General features: G+C 34.2%; 2 protein-coding genes across 3 annotated transcripts in view; one reads left to right on the top strand and one right to left on the bottom strand.

The window, feature by feature from the left end:
* The window catches only part of Osi24 (Protein), a 226835-nt gene that overhangs the window by 8402 nt on the left and 195198 nt on the right, over positions 1 to 23235 (top strand). The gene's annotated exons all lie outside the window — the stretch shown is intronic.
* On the bottom strand, positions 10972 to 21963 carry LOC138697735 (uncharacterized). Its single transcript, XM_069823215.1, has 3 exons — positions 21690 to 21963; positions 18144 to 18390; positions 10972 to 16681 (listed from the first exon to the last, which is right to left on the bottom strand). The coding sequence occupies exons 1-3, from the start codon at positions 21921 to 21923 to the stop codon at positions 16377 to 16379; spliced, it is 786 nt and encodes a 261-aa protein (XP_069679316.1). The 5' UTR covers positions 21924 to 21963; the 3' UTR covers positions 10972 to 16376.

Raw genomic sequence — 23235 nt, 5'->3', positions numbered from 1 at the left:
GAGCCAAAAAGTACATGAGACTCGGTGACTGGAGAATAAGTGGGATAAATTCTGTCCCATATATTGCATTATTGTGAAATTAAGTCCGTATAAGAACATATAGCCTACAAAGAAACTCTATTGGACGTAGGAGAACTATGGCGTTAATTTCTCCAGTCACGACATTTGAATCCTTCTGCTAGACAATGTTTCATTCGGAGACGTTATAGTAGGATATGAATACGGATATGAGAAGTGTGTCGTTGATGAATTCCAATCCTAAATGTGTTACTTGATGTTACGTGTCTTGCATTGCTATACTTTCATTCATGACAGCGTCACCCATCCACGCGATTTCATTAAGACGGGCAGACCACCTCTGCAATTCACCTGTCGAATCGATACTAGGGCATCACTCCTGTGTTCAAATGTTATATGTTCTACGTTCACTCCTACAAGTTACCGTTAAATATATCTAAGCCATATGCGATACCTGAATGCATAGCAATATGATTAAAATTGATTTTTCAATCTTAATTAGGCTTATTAGTCTGTAGTTTTATATTACGGAGTAAGTTCGGTAAGTGCAATGTAACAGAATCAGGGGAAAGGTTACAGAAATAGAAGCAGTTGAGTTTTTATATATCCGAGATTGTTATTAGTAATTAACAATCATGCAACATAACGTACATGATTTTTGCACTATTATTTTCTTTTCTTTTCTCTCAAATTTTTTGTATATAAATTGCAATGAGAAACCTAAAAATAAAGTTTATTTTCTTAAATAATTATTGACGTGAACGCTGTGAAACAAAATTCTGCAACAAACGTTTAAAGAAGTCTTTGCTTGCTGTTGATGTGACTTGTATTCTTTGCTATTTTATTGCGTAAACTTAGTTGTTGATATTTACGGTTATTCTCAAATTTACACAAATTAGCAATTAGTACGTACATTAATGAGAGTGGGGCTGCTGATGGGCAGTGCGTCTTCCGTATAGTGTTGTGACGTTATACAGTTGAAACCAATGAGTGAAATTTTTCTAGGACATATGCCGAAATCAGGGGCCGGACGATCGAGAACATGGAGTGTAAATGAACTGCCGAAAAAGAAAAAAAAGAGAATAGACTGGAACGAATGCGGGAATGCAGAGGAAGGAATGTAGTTCAATTACAAACTCTCAACAATGTAGTGAATGTTCCTACACTGCCAGCAACCAAAGAACAACAAATGTGTAATACTTGAACCAACTGCTATCAGTGATTTGTAATTAAATTGTAGTTCACCATATAAAGGTTTTAAATTGAATAAATGTGCTCATAAGATAGTTGAAAAGCAATTTATAAACAATTAATTTGGTTTTGTGTGGTTCATTTTTTCATTTCTCATTTTAGCTATCACAAACCAGACTTTCCATTTTTAAATTCCAAGGAGTACTGGGTATAAAATTATTAATTTTAAACGTAATTTATAGTGTATAATTCCAGGAACATTTAAAAAGACTACTACACAATATTCATGTTTGTTTTAGTCTAAGAGAGCTTTGCATGTTGTTGTTAGGGTATTATCGTATTTTATCGCGTAAATAAAATTGTCTATGTTTGCGGTTTTCCATCGTTTTAGGTGAATTAATTAATTAACTATTGCAGCTTTTTCGGTATATTTATTTCTAAAAAGAGTTTCAAGAATTATTATTACATCAGTTGCATAATGGTAGTTGTATTCGTGAATGACAACGGTTCTGACGTGGTCGAGGATGTAGAAATTGAAGAGGCATGGAAAACCGGTTGTGCTTCGTTAACACCTGAAAAATGTAAAGCGAGGTACGAAAAGATAACATGTACTACGTTCAAAAATGAGGAGAAATCAACTATAAACGAGAAACTCTTGGAAACCAATCTTTGCAGAGGAGTTGTTGTTCAGTCAACTATCCGGAGACAGGCTTGATCCTCATAAGTGACACCAATAAGGCATCACTCATGAGGCAACTAAGCGAGAAGATAACGGAGTAGGATGACCAGTTTCTTTCCCTCTACATTGAAATCTTCAGAAAGATTTTGGGCAGAATATTTCATCCTTAAAATCTTGATAAATGAGCCCTATAAATTAAAATGTAATTTTCCGAGAAGATTTTGTACAAAAAACTACAGTAGTATGTAAATTTATGAATTGGTGTAGGTACCCTTAGGTTCCGGAGACAAGCACAAAAATACTTATTACTTCAGAAAAAAATAAGATAATGCTGTTCCAGTTACATTTAATAATAATAATAATAATAATAATAATAATAATAATACAGATTATATACTTAACTTCAATGTAAATATATTATAAAATGACTGCTATTTTTATAACCAATTGTGTTCGACATGATGCTCTATTTTTTTTTTCTTGCACCATCTCGTAGATTCAGAAAGAGTCAACATGTCAGTGTTACGAATCAGCTCCATTATCAGGACTGGAAAAATTCTTTGTTACGAATCCAGTAGATAAATTTTCCTTTCCTTTCCATTATTTAATATTCGAACCGATATGATTTCCAGACGATAAGTCCACATGCATTTCGTACAATGCACCTTGATCCTTCTGCTTATTTTACCTACATAAAATAGGGCCTATTCCACATTTTCTCTTCATGTCCAATAAATGTTCGTGTATTCTTCATTTGTCCACATAAATATTTTATCATCTCAAAATCATGTCCACATCATTTAGGCCTAATCACCGTGTTCTGCTTTTCATCTTATTTGCTTAAGGCGTTAGTGCTATAAACCGACATTACTGTTTTCTGTGTGAATATATTTCCCATTTACGAAAAGGAAACTTACTAAAATTCAATGGACATGAAGAAAAGTGGACGAAAATTTGATGTAGTTAATACATGCAGAAGGACAACATTTTATTGGACGAAATGCATGTGGACTTGTCGTCTAACAATCAGAATTCAACATTCAGATAAGGAATGAAATTGTGCCGTTATTTAAACTTCCCATAACTCGCACTCTTCTGTCTATCCTTTAACTGATGGTCAAGTTAAGATCACATCGTTATTTCCTCTCTATATTTGGTGTCTATCATCACTTGTTAAATCTGTTGTTGATTCGAAAAAAAAAAAAATTTTTTAATTGAATGCTACATGTCTGTGACTCTCAGGTACCTCAGCGATTCTTGGGTAATTCAATTATTAGAAATTTTGTAGCTTTCACTGCATAAACAATTTCATAACTGAAATGTTTTTCATATAAATGCATTAATGTTGTTACAAAAATTGTTTATTCTTATGTAAATAATATCTCTAGAAAGAGAGAACTGTGTCAATGGATTCATTTTACCCACGATTAGTGAATGAATCTCAAAAAGTGGACGAGAAGTCAACCAGTTGACCAAAATTTTAAAGAAATGACTGTGGACCAAATCATGTGGACAGAATTACTGCAAATTCTTAACATTTCAGCTGACGTCATTTAAAATATTCAAAATATAATGTGGTCCAAAAATTATGGATGGATTTATCTATGGACAAAAATAGTTTGCGAATTTTCTGTGGAAATGAGCAATTGGAAGATTTGTCCCGGAAGCTCAGATATTTCTGTTTCTATGATATGGTGTTAAAACTCAGAAATCTTGCTCCACATTTGTCTAAGACATCAGAAGAAAATGAGTGTTTCACAGACGAAAGTTCTGTATTTCGTTTACTAGAATGTATTTGTAATCGTTGCATCTTAGGAAAAGATATTAGAATTATATATTCCTCGGCATATATTAGATTATCCCTGCACAATTCTATCTTATTACACGAATATTATTTATTCATTTAACTTCAAGAATTAATTAAAAATTTCTTAAGTTGAGACAATTCGGAAAATCGATTAACAATAACTTTTAATGAAATTCTCTGTTCTAGTCAAAGAAATATGATGAAAAGATCTTCATGGTAGATATCTCCATAATAAATATTTATCTTCTTATTCTTCGTTTAAATCTTCTTTGTTCTTACTGTAAACATCAATAGAACATTTTTTTTTGCTTCATGATTATCGTAATAATTACTTATCTCAATGTCTATGTTATAATATTTTCTTTAATATCGCTCATAATTAGTCTACATTTGTCATAATATGTTTATTTTATTATTGCAACTTCTGTATTTTCACCTTTTCTATAGACTATATCTTCCTCTATTATGCTACGTTTTCTCCCTTATTCTGGTCACTGTTTCTTTTTTTATGGTAAACAATTTCTGAGTCTCTTAAAACTTACCGAATCTTGCTTCAGTATATTAATTCAAATGATAATTCACAAAGTGATTTATGCTATCAATTCTCCGAAAAGTTAAATTTCTCTCTGCTCGTCAGATTTCCGCATCAAGTAGACACGACGAAATCTTCAAGTCAACTGGACAAGTGTTTACTAACACTGAGTTCGTTCCAATACATGAGCACGTGACTGTCTAAAACCTTGAATATTCTTCGTTTGGTTTTTTATCTTTTGTTTTACACAGTAATTGATCACGAACTTTGCTCATCTTGCGTAATGGTGATTTGATATTTTTATTACCTTTTCATAGTGGGTGTGTTGAACACAGTTATTTAGACATTGTGTTTTATTTAACAATTTTATCATGTTGTTTTCTCATGAAGGGTCTTGAAATATTGTGCAATGTGAAGCGGTCAAGGTAGTGGGAAGCGACTGCGCTTGAATTTCATTGAATTTGATTGTGAAAGAAACAGAAAACTGTTAATTTTCTAACTGGAAACGTATTGCTAACGGTATAGATATAAAAATAATAATATTTCGAATCGAACTATCATAATGACTTAGACGCAAACGGGTTAGTAGTGAGTAGTAAAGTCTGCATGGGAATAGGATGGTGATGAAGGCGGTAATTGGATCTCGGTCGATTGCTGTAATGGATTTTTAAGAGCGAAAAAACATTTAACATGGATTCCTTCGGAAGTGTAGAGAACGAAGAGTTTTTTATCGATACATTACAAGAACTTCGTTGCTTAAAAGGATCCTTCTGTTGACACTGTCAAAGTCCAATTCTGATTCATTGAACAACAAGAATTTTGCTCCGCCTTAAAACAAAGTGTTCCTGTTCCTTATGGTTTGATGTGCGCTTGATCCGAAAATATATCCCTTTTCTTCGTATCACGTAAAGGTTTTAAGATATAGGGTAAACATTGGTAATTTCGTGGCAGTGGTTATTTCGTGATACTTTTCCTTTGCTCTTTCGTGAACTAATCAATGGTGTTACGAGATTCAAATTTCCGCCAAGGGATTGCATGTGTTGTCCAGTTTTCAGAAACATACAGCTACGCTTTGTGTGATTATTGTAGCTGCTTCAGTGAGCTTTTATGTTTGGAGAGAGCAAGTTAGCGTCGACTTCTCAGGCGTACAAATTTTGTGGATGCTTGTAATTACATTACAAGCTTATTACTAAAGGTAAGCATATGATATTTGGTAAAAAGATTTATTATATCTTAATGAAATTTTAGGAAATGCTTTTGGAATTTTAGATACAGCTGTGTTCGCCATATAGGCTTAGCTTTACTGACAGAAATCTTAGCTGTTTGAGGCGAAATTTTGTTGAGTAATAAGCGTTACATTTTATACTATTTAAAAAATTGTATTAAAATACGAATTTTAGAAATCTGAAGATAAGATGTGATAACAAAAAAGAAAAGGGGGACGCAATGGGTTCAGTGTAGCTTCTGTTTGATATGTTATCATGCTAAGTGTCAATGATAAGTGCTAGATGACTTACTTGCAAGAATTGTGACAGAAGATGAAACATGGCTCCACCATTTTGGACCGGAGACAGAGACAGACAATAGAGTGGCATCATGCAAATTCACCAAAGAAACAGAAATTCAAAATTGCACCTTCGGCAGGAAAAGTTATGGCTATTGTGTTTTTCAATTCAGAAGGACTCTTGCTTGTGGATATCATGCCACACGGAACCACCACTAATTCTGACGCGTATGTGGCAACTCTCAAGAAACTTCAACCTCGACTGAGTCGTGTTCGACGACATCGGGAGAAGCAGATTGTTCTGCTATTGCAAGACAGCGCACAGCCACAAGACCACAGACCAGATCAGAAACTTCGGATAGACAACACTGAAACATCCGCCTTACAGTCCTGAACTGGCACCGTGCGATTACCATCTCTTTAGTAAACTGAAGAATCCCTTCGCGGAACGAAGTTAGAAGATGACTCCCTTGTGCATGCTGCTAAAGAGTGGCTCAGACGTGTTGGTCCAGACTTTTACCGTGCTGGTCTACAGGCCTTCGTTCCTAGATTACGTAAGGCAGTTGAAAGGGACGGGGATTATGTGGAAAAGTGACATTTTGTTCCTAAAGGATGTAACTACATTCTGTGAAAATAGCAAAGCTGTAGGATAAAAATATAATTTTTAAACAAATGTTATGCATTACTTTTGGAGTTACCCTAGTAATATAGGCTATAGTAAAGTCCGTAATAAAAGTGTTCACCCTTTCAATTTCAATTTTTACTTTGATTTCATTCTTATTATGTGTTGATATGTATTTCTATGTTTTCTTGCTATGACGGAATTACTATGTTTGAAGTCTTGTAACAATAAATGAGAATTTCATTTGACTTTAATGAATTTTTACACAATTTTTCTACCTCTCACGAAATTATCAATGTAATATCACGAAATTACCAAGGTTATCACGAAATAACCAACCTTTTAGCTTAAGTTGTAAAAGTGGTTTTTGGCACCTGTTCAAGAACGTGTCCAATCTTTTATGTCTCCAGGTTTGTACAGCAAGTTATCGTCTTTTAGATGAAAAAATCGAAATAAGGATATATTTACTCATTTGCATTTTAAATTAATTTTCATGAAATTATCACGAAATTACCAATGTTTACCCTAATATGATTTCACTTTTTGATAAGCGCTCCCCCACGAAACGTCTGGCGCGGGTTAGGGGTATTAACCAAAACAAAAGTTAATGCATTTTATAAGTATATGACTTATTTCCGGTTGCTTATGGTTGTTGGTATATTCTTTTTTACTTTTAATAAATAAACAGATATCGGTCCCTTTTCTTAAGTAAATTTCATAACAGTTCAAAGTGAGGTCTATGCAATGAACAAAAAAGGGCGTGGTTTTTGTTATTTAAAGAAAAAGTTTACCAAATTTATTTGTTACAATATATCTGTCTACAAAGTACAATAATAAATAAATAAATATGAATGAATGGATTAATATTACCTTAAACTCTCCAGCAATATCCTTAATATTTGCGCCGTTTTCAGGGCGTTAAATAATATTTACTTTGTGAGAAACACTCATACGTGAACGTGTTTGTGACATGATGCCTTACCGATATGCGGGAGCTTGATTTCTCGTCAGAACAATAGGCCACGTTGTACTGTTATGTTGATTTTTGTAGACTCAAACTATTAAATCGGTGGAGCAGTGTAATGTCGATTCAGTATATTCCATTCGTGGATGATAAATGTGATTCTCCTATCAGGTGAGTAAAGCCACTGTCAGCATGTAGTAGATTCACTGTGTGTGTATATACAGTATAATTTATACTCGTTTTCTTCAAGAATAACAATCAATAAATGCACAATTCTATATCCTAAAGTTTCGTAACTTCGTTCTCAACTCCTGCTAATAGCTGTCCCTCCGGTAAAGACTGTAGAGATATCTGATAGAACAGACTGAAGACTTGCAGATTAAAAATCTGTGTGTAACGATACCGTACTACTAGTGCGAGGTGTGTAAGTTCATGTGGCTAGAGGACTCGGTTATTTAGTTGAAGCTCGGCGTTGGAAATCAACCAACCAACTCCATCTGATGGAGAATTTACACTATTAAACTAAAGAGTTACGTAACAATAACTACAGTAACATACTGTGAAATGCAGTTCTGCTCACTAATTTATTGCGGAAGTTCTATAAACTTAAAATGCATGTGATTCCTTCTAATAGTCATCGTAATGTTAATTAAAGTTCATTAATTATGTTACAGCATACAAAATCACCACGTTTGACTGCATTTATCAAGCAGCCTGTTAACATTATATAACTGACGTGATCTTGAAAAGTGTATACGAAAGTAAATGGCTTTGTTTCATTTTTTGTTTACATTTATCTCCTGAACTAAAGATAAATGTCCCTGACAAAGCATTTTACATGCTACCGTCAGCTGCAGAAGTGACCGAATGGAAACATTACCTGCAAGTCTTTTTTAATTTGAAGAACATGGTTAAAGAAAAAGAGTTGTAAGTTATGCAATTCTTGACTTTGTTACTTAATAATAATTGCTAGTTTTACACTTCACACAAACAATATAAGTGTCTGATAGAATCAAAGTAATAGAACATTTAGGAACATTTATTTAATGTGTACTGTGTTATTTTATTCATTATGATTTTATTGACCACTAGGCCTAAAAAGCCTTGATTGATAATGATTAAAAGTTATAGGATTAGCATCCCTTGTCATAAGTGCACATTTGAGATTGAAGCAGAGGAAATTCTAAAATATTCTAATGCTCACGTCATTTTTAAAGGCCGATTTTCATAAGTAGAAAATTATTAATATAAGTAATAGTAATAATAACAATAATAAAACAATACAATGTAATAATAATAATAAAAATAATAATAATAAAAAATAATAATAATAATAATAATAATAATAATAATAAAATGCACGAAGCAATTTTATGTAGACCTACTCGTAAATTTGTTTTCAATTAATTAACTGACACACACAAGAACAAACACACACACACACAGGATGTACCGTAAGTAATGCCATTCATTTAAGAGGTTTATTCTTTGAGATATTTCAAACAAAAGTTTTATATAATTTTTCTTATTTTTTCTTCCTTTTCGAGATAAAAATTGTTTTATTTGAAATATTTTATAGCATGTTTTGGGAAAACCATTTAATTAAATTCCAATATGCTCAGTTAATTTAAGAGAGCAGTGTATCATGATAATAAATGATTGAATTAATTTTAGTTTTGTTATTAAAATGTGCAGAAATTTAATCCGGACAAATGTAACTTTTCGTTCTGCAAAGGTACCTGTTTAGCATTGTATATGTGTGCATGTATGTAATCAGAGTATAAACGTTCATATTCTACTTTGGGAGCAAGGATTAGCCTACTGGCCTGTTTTGTCTTCAAAGTTTATATCATCATACCGTCTTTGACCTTCCGATATTTTAGATATTATCAGTAGTATTAATTTTCGCTCTGGTCGCATTACGAACACTGCACATAGCTACGTTTGCCATGAGGGGCTGCTACGTTATTGCCTCCAAGCTTTCAGGGTCTTTTGTAGCATATTAAATTGAATCGATTATTTCGAAAAGGTAACATGTACAGTTCTGCTTCAGTAACATTTATTACATTAACCAAACTAAAGTTAGTTTATTATTCATTTCTATAGATGAAACATGTGACATATTTTATGATTTTTAACAATAATATGTATGAGAAAGAGTAAAGAGCACTCTGGTTGAAAAAAAGTAACATGCGCGAAAATGTCACAGGCCTATGATAAGTTTTCAAAATAACCGATTCAATTATTTACTTCAGCTATCATTTTAATAATAATTAAAAAAGCAATACCGATAATATTATTCACAACATGATAAAGGAACTGAATTGTTACGTAACGCATGAACTTAAGTAAGACGCCAGGTTAAATAAATCATTATTATTATTATTATTATTATTATTATTATTATTATTATTATTATTATTATTATTATTATTATTATGGGCCGTATTCATAGACATTCTTAGCGCGGGCTTCCGGTGGATGATCAGCGAACTAACGTTTTTCATATTCATAAACCAGTGTTAGCGATATGATATGATATGATATGAATCCCGTACAAGTAACCAGTCGATAGCCGGTGCTAGTTTAGCACGCTCGTAGCGCGGGCTAGCGAAATGTCTATGAATAGCACCCTTAGTGTCGCTTATGTTAAATTGATTTTCATATCTTTTACAAGTATTGTAGAAGACACCATATAAGCTTTATTTTCCTTCCTTCCTCGTATATCGGCCTTTTCAACAAATAACAGTCAGACAGTCACTTGGTACACTTTTAAAATTTCACGAAACAAAAATTCTGGATTGTACAGTATTTTGCTTGTGAACTCTCGCTGTTACAATGAATTATTACTTTTAAATACCTAGCATGAACAAGTCTCTGATGAAGATGGATGGTGTGATTCTAAGCGGTCTTCTTTCTCCTAGAATTATTTCTTCGTAGTGGAGAAAATTGGAAGAAAGGCGGACATTTTAAAAATATGCTAAGGAGTAAGAACAATACTGCTAGGACTTACAGACAGTTAAAAGTAAAGTAAATACTGTAAGTCTTGCCAGAAGTAGCTTCCCTGGCTAGTAACAAAGGAAGCTGCAGAAATTTTTTGCTCTAATGGGATTCTGAAGGGTTATCTAGGTCTTTATCTTTAGTCGAATCGGTTCTTCTGATTTTATTGAACGAAGTGCATGTGGACTTATCGTCTGAGAATCCAAATTCAACATTTAGTTAAGAAATTAAGTTGTGCAGTTATTAGAGCTTCTTCATAACTCGCTCATGTTAAGATGACAAGTGCTTGACTCGGCCTTGTCTCCTCTTGGGGTTGTTCTGTCATGGACTTTAAAGTAAAATAGATACTTTTTAGACTTCAATACTTTTTTAAAAGATACAATTGATAATAATATCTATCATTCTTAGCGTAACACAGAATTCCAAAAATCTCCGCTAGATGTTGCGCATGACAAAGGGTTAGCGTGCTGCCATCTCTCGAGTGTTACATAGTCTATATGAAAGTGAAAACTTCAGTCATATCCATTTGACTTGAACATTTCAAGGTAGAGAATAATATCGAACTTTTGTAACATGTGTTCGATATGAAAATCCTGATTTGTTGAACTTTGTGAATGGATACGGACATTAAGCCGACAGTTACTGAAACAAAGGTTGATGATGTTGGAGACATTTATTTAAATAAATTAAATAAATACATAGCTCGAACATGTGAACATTTTTTGTCTATCGCTCTATTCAACGACTAGAATACCATCCTGCATCTTTTACATAATTAAATTTAATACAATGATATTGTAGTGAAGAAAAAAAACTCAACAACAATAGCATACAATGAATCTGTGTACAAGGAAATGGTCTAGTCTATAGTGCATATTCTGCGAATCTACTGCAGAATCTATTGATTATGATTTTTAATCTTCCAAGGAATAATACATTGAATAAGTTTGTAATTAAATCGTAAAAAAGGTTTTACAATATCATCATTCGTCTCACATAAGTCAGGAATACATACAGCCATCCGTTTGAGTATGAACAATATTAAGTAAACGTGAAAGTTACATGAAGAGAGAAATGAATCTGAAATTAGCAAATGATACGACCTTAAAATATAATAGTTTTCTATAGTGGTATTCAGCATTCAATGTGATATCAGGTACATAACAAAACAATTTTCATATTAACAAAAGAAAACAAAAATAGCTACTACTGTAAAATAAATAGCAGAATTCGGATATTGTTTGCAAACTTTGGAAGTAATAGAACACTACAGCGGTTTTGAAAAAAAAACAATAATATTAGACAGCGTATTTGAAGAACTGGGTTCCGTTTATAAACTATACCCAACTATTGTAGTCGTGTACTTGAAACAAAAGTTATGGAGGATGTTTTTAAGGTATGAGAGCGATTTCAAATAGAAGTCTGGGACGATTGTCAGTAGAGATGGCTATACCCAACAAAAAATATTCTACCTACTTCACGATTTCTTGTTTGGAATTTTATGAAGGACTCTTTGTATGTACAACGACCCATTAGAACTGTTGACCTCAGAGATAAGAAAATATTAGCTTTAGCAGATTTTATGCGTGAAATGTTAAATTTTATATGGGAGAAAATAATCTGAATTCATGGTTTCTTTTGTGCATGAAATTGTTTTGTTGAGCCTAATATGAGTGAAGAGAACAAATTGATTATATTTGTATAATGTATTTGCAAAATAAATAAGAATAGTTTTCATTTTAAAGCTTTTTTATTTTATTCATACCCAAACGGACCACTCAAACACAATCCAAGAATTGTCAGTACTTTGACCACCAAGAAAAAGTAACATGTTTGTTTACAAATATAATTTAAATTAATAAATAAAATATAAATAAGATGTTAAAGCATCAAGATTTGTTAAAATACTTCAACCAGAATATAGGCTGTATGAAACCAATAGACGTTTTTAATAAGAAATTATTTTGTTTTACAATGAATACATAGCAGACTGTGAGTGTAACGTAGGTTACTACCCTTTATTAAGGAAAATCTATCAAAGAAATTATTTCATGAAACATGATGAACAATAAGTTCTCTAACATTCCTAGCATTTATCCTACAGGAAGCTAATCACCTGAATAAAAAAAAACAATAATTAATTTGAACATAACAGTTGCAAAACTTTTGTAAAAATTCAATCAAAATAAGTTTTTAACAATTTAACTAAAATATTGAAGGCTTTAAATTTGTGGTTCCTTCCAGTTTATATAGGTACTCATTTAGGTTTAAAATCGATTTACATATATGAATACATTGCGTCAACAAAGTTAACTCATATAACTACTATAGCTCAAATGATAAAAGAATAACGTCAAATAATACTTCAGTCATAGCCTCAGTCACATATTTACATTTTGTACACTTGTGTAAGTTATTTAATAAAAGAAGAGTACAGGGGAAAAACGTGATAAGTCCAAAATTATCGATTTTCTCTTTTAGATGTCATGTATTAGCTCAGGTAGTGTAGATTTAAGTAGTTTAACTGTACAGAATAACAACGTTATTGGACCAAAGAAATTTGAAGAATTATAATCCAAAAACAATAGAATATAGTGAATCTTGAAACTTTCAACTTGCTCTCCTGTAAAAGCAGTAAAACGTGACATCAGATTTTTCCCTTGTAGTGTTCAAATACCAAAACTGATTGTTAGCAGGCATGATCTACTTAGAACAATTCTAATGTTAATGGCACAGTCTAAGTCACGAATATGTGTAGAATATCAGTCATTTGTTATAAATTATAAGACATTGAAGTCGTCAACAGCCAGTTTCGTAGTTTACATAGCTGGTCAAAATTGCGTTTAGATCAAAATGTGGAAACGACCCCTAAGAAAGCAAGACAACGTAGAAAACTAAAATAAATTATTAGAAGATAATGAAAATTGTGGCTGGCTTTAATAACTACGACACTAACAAAAGGAACGTCAAAACATTAACGAAGCCCTGATTGAAACTGAAGTCAGTTCACGTGTATTCCGATGTGATCAGCTAAGTCCGTCATGATTATTTATGCACTGTGTTATGAAGTAATAAGTCGTTTTGAGTGTGATGATGGTATGCTCCAATGATATTACATAACTATTTCTTCACGGTGAAGGTAACCACGATTGCGTTAGACGTAATACATCGCTATTTTTCTTTCATAAAAACACATTGAAGTAATGCAGTTTATCATCTCTCATAAATAAACTGTAGAAAAAAACCTTTAGAGTTACATCAGTGAAATACAGTTATAAAACCAAAAGCAAAATACGTCGAGATTACATGTATTGGATGTGAGTTAAGTTTTACAAAGCACTGAAGAGGAAAATTTTCTTGTAATGTATTTCTTTAAGCTTTAATATGAGATTAAAAGGTTTTTTGGGAAGTTTTTCTTTTTTTATTATTATATATCAAGACCACTAAATCATATGATAACGAAAAATAAATTCTACAGGAAATATCTTCGAATTCATCTTGGAGGTTAGGCCTACTCTTGAGTTGGTATAACAGTTTGAGTTTGTGTTAGTCTACCAGTCAGATAGCCTTTTGTATAGGAAAAAAATACTATTAACGAGGGTTGATCCCCTCAACATTGCCTCTCTCATTTTTATGTCAAAAGTCACAAGTTTAGATGCGTTATCCATATTTTCACCGCTAGCTCCTTACAGCGAAAAACGAAATTGAAAACACAAAAAGAAAAATATGTATACTTTAGAAACCTAGACAGACAGTAAGTTCTGCCTAAAAGGAGTACTTTCAACCTCTACTAACATGAATTAATTTTAAATCATGTGAGATTCATATATTTTCTGCTCAAAACAAAATTTCATCTACGTTTAGGAATTCCTTTATTTTAACTAGGATTAAAATTAACTCTCTTATGGCGAAAAACACATTATTAAGGTTTACTTGTCAACATGGTGTTAATTAGAAGTGTCTGATGGTAAAATAAGGTTTAAAAGTAATATTTAGTGATTAACATTTTAAATAAATTATGTACGAAAATCTCTTTTGATAGTACGCGTTCTGAAAAACATGTGAATTCGTTGTAGCTGTATTTGAATATAGAATTAAGTCTGATATTTTATAGGTTACAATAGGGATAGGTTCTTTCAGTACCTGAGGCAAACTTACAAAGCATAATCTCCACAAGTATAAGACTGCTATTGTTTAGCACTATACGCGATTTTTAAAGGGGTAAATACAGCTTAATGCCTTCAAAAATTCATTTTTCAAAGTAATTTTTAAAATATGTACCAACTATTGAAGTTTATTTTGGTGAAACAATTATTGTTTCAATATTTGTATTAGTTTTAAAGTTATGAATTTCAAATGCAAGATGCTGCACAAGGTACTACTACAAATTATATATTATTAATCAAATTTTCGCGCTAAGTACATTTTGAAAATTCATATCAATGATTTCTAAAACTTTTGAACAGAATTTTATGAAATTTTTTGTGCATATTTACATGTAGGTACTTTATCTACAAAAATTGACGAGAATATAGCCTCTTTGTTATATATTTTGTCTTCAAAAAGTAGGCCTAATTTTGATCTAAAATAACTTTAAAACTTGTTTTTTTTATGCAAACACAAATTTAAAATATCACTTATTTGAATAGAAATCTGATTGTGATCAGGATTTTAGATATATACTTTAGCTTTTTAAAATGAAAGTAATATAACAAGGAAATGTTGAAAATTGGTTAAGAACAAAATATGGATTCTAACAAAGCTGAAAGTCGCATTTTGAATAATTAAATTATGCATTTAAATTCATGTTTTTAGTACGTTATTTCACGACGCTGTATCAGCATCTCAGGTTATTTAGTGTCTGAATGATATGAAGGTGATAATGACGGTGAAATGAGTCCGAGATTCAGCACCGAAAGTTACCCAGCATTTGCTCATATTGGGTTGAGAGAGAACCCCGGAGAAAACTTCCACCAGGTAACTTTCCCCGACCGGGAATCGAACTCGGGCCACCTGGTTTCGCGGCCAGACGCGCTAGCAGTTACTCCACAGGTGTGGACTAAATTCTTGTTACAAAATTGAAATTATTGAAGAAAGATTGAGTTTTCTGTGTATTAATATGCAACTGTGTATCAGCTATGTACACTGAGGAAAAAAAAAATAGTTCAAACGGTCATTTTTTCACTGCTCAAAGCTGTACCTACCCCATTAGATGTTGGAGTCGAAGTTGTTATAGTCCGACCATCGGATCTGTGCCCCCGTAAAGATATGCCAACTGAACCTTAAATCCTTTTCAGCCTCGGCAATTCATTTCTCTCCCTGTATTCCTATCTCTCTCTTTTCTACCCCTCTCTCTTTCTCTCCCCCACTACTCACAATTTTGAGCCTTCTTGCGGGACAGTTTATTTGTACTTGCAGTCCAGTGTTGTCAACTCAACATGAATACTGTAGCACGGAGTGTGAAAGACATATTATTAAGAAGTAATAGCATTTTGCATAAGTCAATCAGCGTCATTAGACCTACTTAAATTAAATTATGAATAAGTAATAATTAACCTTACAGTATTATAAGCAATATTCAAGAGATATGACACTGTTTGAAGGAAGTTTGGCAACATCCCTATTCGGCAAGGTTCGTGGCCTGCTATTTGACGTAGTGGGAGAGAAACGGGTGGAATGGGGTGAGTAGAGGCGTTAACTTTTCCAAGAACGACGACAGCGCTGAAGGGGCATAGATCCGATGGTCCGACAATATTTTCTTACCAACTCGGACCCCACAGCGTGGTTGTAACTTAGGAAGTGGAATATGAAGGCACGTTTTGGACAGATTCGTTAACGTTACAGTAGAAGAGGCAAGACCTGTCCTGTGATCTAATCATGTGCCGTGGCTATATAATCAGTGGGTATGGTGGGGGAAGATAGGTTTTAGTCTGCGATGAACTTCCGTGTCGGTAGACTATCATAAAACAAACTCTCTTACTGACAGCTTATTCTTTCCCCTCTCGCGCAGGTCAATGCCAGGTCTCGCCTCCCCATCTATACTTTCATTCGCGGCGGGTTCAGACGTGAGCCCTGTAGGCCAAGTGGTGGGGGTCTGCGCTGCGCGCCGCTCTGTAGTGCGGCGCCGCTCCTGAGTCCCAGGGCCCGTGCGCCACGAGCTGAGGGGGCCCGTCGGACGCGATCTTCTTGCACAGCTGGAAGACGGCGAGCGCCACGGAGATGACGAAGGAGAAGAAGCTGAGTTGCAGCGCGTTCCACGCCTTGAGGCCCAGCGCGCCGATGAAGAGCGGGATCAGCGTGATCGCCTTCAGCAGCATGAAGACTAGGATCGGGATGAAGATCCTCTTCAGCTTGCTCTTGCGGCCTGATAAGCAGAGACAATGAAGGAATCTACGTGAAGCATTGAGATTTTGTGTTAGTTACCTTAATTTATTAATAGATGCTGCCAACACTCATTTATTCGGCAGCAAGCTGTATTGCAACTTAAGCGGGCGACGAAAAATAAAGTGTGTGAAGATTACACATATTTCTTTTATTACACATTTTGTGCATTCCAAACAATGTAGCTTCTCCTGGTATAAGTTGCATCTTTGTCTATTTTATATCGAGTATGCAAAAAGTTACGCCCGATTTTGAATGCAAGAAGTATTATTTATTTATTTATTTATTTATTTATTTATTTACTTACCTATTCATTCATTCATTCATTCATTTGTTTTTTGTTTATTTATTTACTTATTTGTTTGTTTATTTGTTTACTTATTTATTTGTTTATTTATCTTTGGAACTCATCCCTTGGACATTCCATGTTGCGTATTTTAGTATATTTTAGGGTTTTCATAAAAAGGAAAAATTGGAAAAATCATGTCAGAAGGATGGATAGAACACTCATCCCAAAACAAATCCTGCAGTATGCTCCTTGTGGAAGAAGATCCCGGCTAAGAGATGGATTGATGTGGGACTATAACAGACCACTTGGTCTAATGGATGTTTTGGATGATAATAATGATGATGATGATTTGTGAATTTATTTATTTACTTATTCATTCATTCATTCATTCATTCATTCATTCATTCATTCATTCATTCATTCATTCATTCATTCATTCATTCATTCATTCGTTCATTAATTCATTCAATCCTTGTACATGGGATATGCATGCATCAATAGAAATCGGGCGTAAGTTTGTACACATCCGATATAATCACTTCTAACATAAATTATACTTTACATTCTATCATTGTCATCTTGCTCGACAGGCACACATATGCTACAAACAATCGCATGCACACATAGACTCACAAATTCATGCGAAACAGCTATTCATAGGACAACATAAATAGAGAAGGAACAGAGGAAGAAAGAATGAATCAAAGAAGATGGGAATGATTTAATAAGTACAGAAAAAGAGAAGAAGTTAGATTTAATTACTTCTGCATTGTTAATACGCTGTATGTAATTAATTTGTCAGAAGTTTCTATAATATAGCTGCAAGTTATGTATTTTGTGAACATTTATAATATTATTTTCCTTTTTAATAATTGATATTTAGAAGTGAAATTAGTGTTACATACGTGTGTTACGTTTTTGATTTCAAATAAAGACATAAATCTTATTAATTGTTTACTAAAAAAAAAGGAGATGAGTTATCACCTACCTAAACCTGGGGATAACGCCGGCCTTCCTATCCCAACCAGTTAGTCGCTAGAGAGGGATTCGAACCCACGTAGCCTCTTCAGTCTCAACTGTTACTCCTATATCACACTGATGCCGTTTGACAGTTGATAACGATGGTAACAGAATTCGAAGTAAGTTCACAAAGTACCTTCTTCAGGTGTGATGTCCCTTCCTTGCTTCTGGTCGAGCTTGAAAGTCATTGTGACCTCGTTGTCGTCGAGTCGGCGAGGAGAGAAGTTGAGGGTGGCGCCTGGCAGCTTCACCAGGTAGTCGTAAGACTGCACGTAGTGCTCCACTTCGTTCAACACATCGTCGTCCAAACTGCGAGCGTCGCCCGTTCTGGGTAGGTTTTCGGGGTTGAAGGAGTTGCGCACAACTGCCACCGCTTCGGAGACCTGAGGAACAAATCTTGCGTATGAGAAGAAATCTTGTTGTACTCTAGGAGAAAGGACTCCATACGTTCTCTAATTATTAATCTTTGGAAGCTTAACAAAACTTAAATTACGTCAATATACATTTCATCTTTAATTTTCTTGTAGCGACACGCTGGTTTGAGTCCTCATTGGTGAGAAAATTTCTCATGAAAAGTCGGCCAGTGTATGGGAGAGCGTCTGTCTGAATTTGCTGAATTGAAATACGTAAGTTTGTAATATAATATAAGCCCAAAGGACGTAGAGATGTTGGGCGCCCAAGAACAAGATGGACTGACGATATTCCCTGACGACGGAACAGGTCTGAAGGCCTAAACCTGAAAGTTGATGATGATGATGATGATGATGATGATGATGATGATGATGATGATGATGATGATGATGATGATGATGATGAAAATACGTAAGTAGAGAAATCTGGTTTTATATGCCAATTATAACGGCTAGGGAATCATCATGCAGGCCACATGTTACCTCGCATTCGTTGGACGATCGTCCACCTCTCCTGAGACATGGACGTGAGACCAGCAGTCGGGTGTTCGGCTTTGTTCTCTGTGGGGTATCGTGCTATTGATTTAATTTAATTTCTGTAATTTCACGTAAGTGCAACACTTTGAAAACAAGCTGATTCCTTTCTGGCGCTCTACTATAAGATAAAGAAAAAGTATGATGGTAAAGATATTTACTTTCAAGTTATATAAAGATCCAATAACACAGCATGAGTCAAAATTTTCAGGCGATCATTGAGTTATACATATTTATATAACTTAATCCCTTAACTGGAAAATTTGTTTTCTAGTTCATAAGATTATTTTTAAACGAAATTAGTAAATTATTGTTCAATTTCTCTTATTTCTCACGTTTCCTTTATTAGAGAATATTGCTTACTTACTTATGGCTTTTAATGAACCCGAAGGTTCATTGCTGCCCTCACATAAGCCCACCATCGGTCCCAATTCTGAGCAAGATTAATCTATTTTAATATTATCCTCCCACCTATGCCTTGGGCTCCCCAAAGGTCTTTTCCCCTCAGGTATTCCAACTAACACTGTATACATTTCTAGATTCACCCATACGTGATACATGCTCTGAAAGCTTTAATGAGATTGTTATTATGTTGGATATTAAAATATGTTAGGTACATTTACAGTAGTGTGATTTATTAGCTAAAAATGTATTTAGAAAATATTTAAATGTTTGTATTTGTATTTTTTCGTACTTTTATATGTAATTTTATTTCTTTTTGTTATTTCTTCTATATGGATATAATTTACTTTTTTTGTTTGTATTTATGATGATGTGGTAGAGGAGACCTGTTGGTCTTAATATTATAGATCTTCAAAAATACTAACAATATACAGATTTGAACCCGGGTTATCAGCAAAGCTGATGCTGTAGCCGTTCGGCTAAAGGTGCACACCTATGTTTGTAATATGTCAATAACTATTTTATGTCAAAATAAATTAAATAGCACAGGCTACTTCTGTTTAAGACTTAGGGTAAAGTTGCCTATTTCCGTGATACTCCCAATTCCGTGATACGTTTTTTTTTCACTGAATGTCACGGGATTGGGTATCTTGCTAGGAAGTTCACCGATGTCTCAAAAGTAGGCGAAAGATGCACTCTTTCGAAAAAATGTCTGTCGCTATGGTCGAACGGCAAAGCTTTGACCGACATTAAATTTAAAAAAAGTATCACGGGATTAGGGGTATCACGGAAATAGGCAACTTTACTCTGCATTTTATCTTATTTTTGCGTGTTTTAAATAATGCCTCTTGCGTTCAATCACGAAAATGAAATGTTATCTTACTTGAATGCATAGTAAATAAGTATAGCCTGTATTCTATATGTGTTTCAAGAGTACTTAATTCAAAGAAATAATTAAATTGTGAACAGCAGTGTTTTTCACAACATAATGAGGGAACTGAATTTTGCGAAACGCGAAATATCTATAATGAGAAAATCTAATATATTTTATAATTACGTAATAAACGCATGAAAATAGTCTTACGTACGCCATCTCATGTGTAGTGCTGCAATTGGCTCAGAACTTTATAAACTTTGAATCAGAAGATAAAAGAGACTTGAGGCGCTATTGCTGCAATAACATACAAATGATATACAGGGACATCATTTTATTTTTACTTCAATTTTTATTGTACCGGAGTTTTTGAATGTACTTCATTCCCACCTCCTCTACTAGTAAACTTCCAACTGTTCTCCACACAGAACCAAGCATATACAGTCAAAGTCGCCTTACGGTCATAGTAAACACAAATAGTAGGCTGCTGAGTTAGTGAGTATAGTACGTTCCAGAAATATGTTCGCTTTCAATATATTGAATCATATTCTCATACAGGTACTGTCGTTCGTTTGCCTACGTCGCATCCCGGTTTCCCCCCACGACTACTGCTCGTTCCTCTGTAAAGGGTAGTAGTTGGACTGTCTTAGCTCTTTTCTGAAAACATTAATTTCTATTAGGAATTGGACGTCTACGTAATATTATACAACTGTTTAAAATAAATAAAAGGGCATCGTTAATTAATTAACTGTCACGTGATTTCCATCCTTTCTAAGACCCTGCGACAAAACCACTTGGACGGACAGTAGATAGAATGACGGGCAGAAGTGAAGAATGAATTTACAGTACGTAAGGTACTCTTTTATAGAGTAGGTACAGAATTATTTTAGGTACAGAATTATTTTAACATAAGTTACTGGTACGCAGGACGAAACTGGTAATTGGAATTAGGTACAATAGTCTGTAGTGCGATAATATGCAAAAAAAGAACTGAAGTCTGTATCGAAATTAACGGCAACCTTTTCAAAAATGTGTTTAAATATCCATATTATGATTATTTTTCAATTTAACTTCATTCTCTATATTGTACGATAATGTGCTGTAGACAGTATAATGTAGGCTACACTGCATAATGAATACGTCCAAATGGAGTAAAAACACTTATTGTTAATACAGGACTGTATTTTGATTAAAGAAAAATCTAATGAAAATTATTATCAAACTCAAAATCGCGATATTTCCTACTTTACATAAATGGAACTGCTTTTCTTCCCTCCTATACCTAGTAAAGTGATTTGTTTGTATTTTACGCCAGTATCACCGAACTCCAGTGGAAGGGAGTAGAAAACGGTGTTTCCGGTTTTGAATCTTTAATCCAAAGGTATAGCCAGGTTAATATTAGAAATGTTAGTAAAAATAAAATGTATAAAATCTCTTACATTGAATGTGTCTCCTTCCTTACCTTGTAAGAGTCTTTCCTGAGCATTTCATCCAGGAGCTTCAGAACTCTGAATTTGAGGCACGAAACTTGATCGTTCTTCTGCACGCACCTCGTCTTCATCTCCTGGACGGCCCCGTCCATGGGAGTCTCCTTCCAGAAGGCCTTAGTGTCGTCGGGAAGTCTGTTCTGCTTGGCGGGCTGGCTTGTCGCTATGGACGCCGCCAACACGACGCACACGATAGACGTCCTCCACATTGTCCCACGGAAAGGAATGTTTTGCGTTGCGGCAGAGAGTACTTATGGTACGAGCCGGCGCCCGGTACTGTCGTTTTATACGAAGAAGTTACGCGATCAAGAGCCGCGTGTCCCCTTCCTCCTCTCCGTGGAGCTTCCTATCCGTTCCAACAGGACACGTAAAGTAGGACCCACGCCCCGGCTGCGGACGATGCATGGCAAGTAGCAGATTCAGTGTCAATGCGAGGCATGCAAATTCTTCCGCGAGCACGCCACTTCCTTCTACGGCACACACATCAGCACGCGGCGCTCGAAACAAGATCAATGGGACGATCAATGGTCGGTATCATCAAACACTTTCCCACTACGCTGTAAAGCAGTAGTCCCCACCCCTTATTGGAATTAACAGTTCACTTGACTCCATGGTATGCTGAACTGCAGCAATCTGACGTTTCACAGTCTGTGAGCTCGGCATTCGATTCCAGAAATTAATAATCCATATTGATTATTTTCAAGATTTTATTATTTTCCACAGAACTCTTCAAATATGCGGCTAGACTTGAAATTGGTATGAATAGTAGCAGCATGGGAATTATTTTGGTTATGGGTGAGGTACACTTTTCGCTGATATAATTTTACCTTACATTCTGTTTTAACACATTATTATTATTATTATTATTATTATTATTGTTATTGTTCTTATTATCATTATTTATATATTTATTTAATAGATTTATTTCTACAGGTAGAGTTAAGGCCATAAGGCATTCTCTTACACTCAACCAATATAAGAACAATACAAAATATAAAAATGACAGCCATAGGCCTATAGGAACAATATACAATTAATAATAATAATAATAATAATAATAATAATAATAATAATAATAATTACTTACAAATGGCTTTTAAGGAACCCAGAGGTTCATTGTCGCACTCACATAAGCCAGTCATCGGTTCCTATCCTGTGCAAGATTAATCCAGTCTCTATCATCATAACCCACCTCCCTGAAAGCCATTTTAATATTATCCTCCTACCTACGTCTCGGTCTCCCCAAAGGTCTTTTTCCCTATGGCCTTCAAACTAACACTCTATAGGCCTATGCATTTCTGGATTCGCCTATACGTGCTACATGCCCTGTACATCTCGAACTTCTGGATTTAATGTTCCTAATTATGTCAGGTGAGGCATACAATACATGCAGTTCTGCGTTGTGTAACTTTCTCTATTCTCAAGAATAATAATAATAATAATAATAATAATAATAATAATAATAATAATAATAATAATAATAATAGCAACATTAAGACAAGTTTAGTTATATATAATTCT

This window comes from Periplaneta americana, chromosome 4, assembly GCF_040183065.1.
Source record: "Periplaneta americana isolate PAMFEO1 chromosome 4, P.americana_PAMFEO1_priV1, whole genome shotgun sequence".
NCBI classification, from domain to species: domain Eukaryota; kingdom Metazoa; phylum Arthropoda; class Insecta; order Blattodea; family Blattidae; genus Periplaneta; species Periplaneta americana.
The sequence above is the reverse complement of the archived record's forward strand: the minus strand, read 5'-3'. Positions and strand labels throughout refer to the sequence as shown.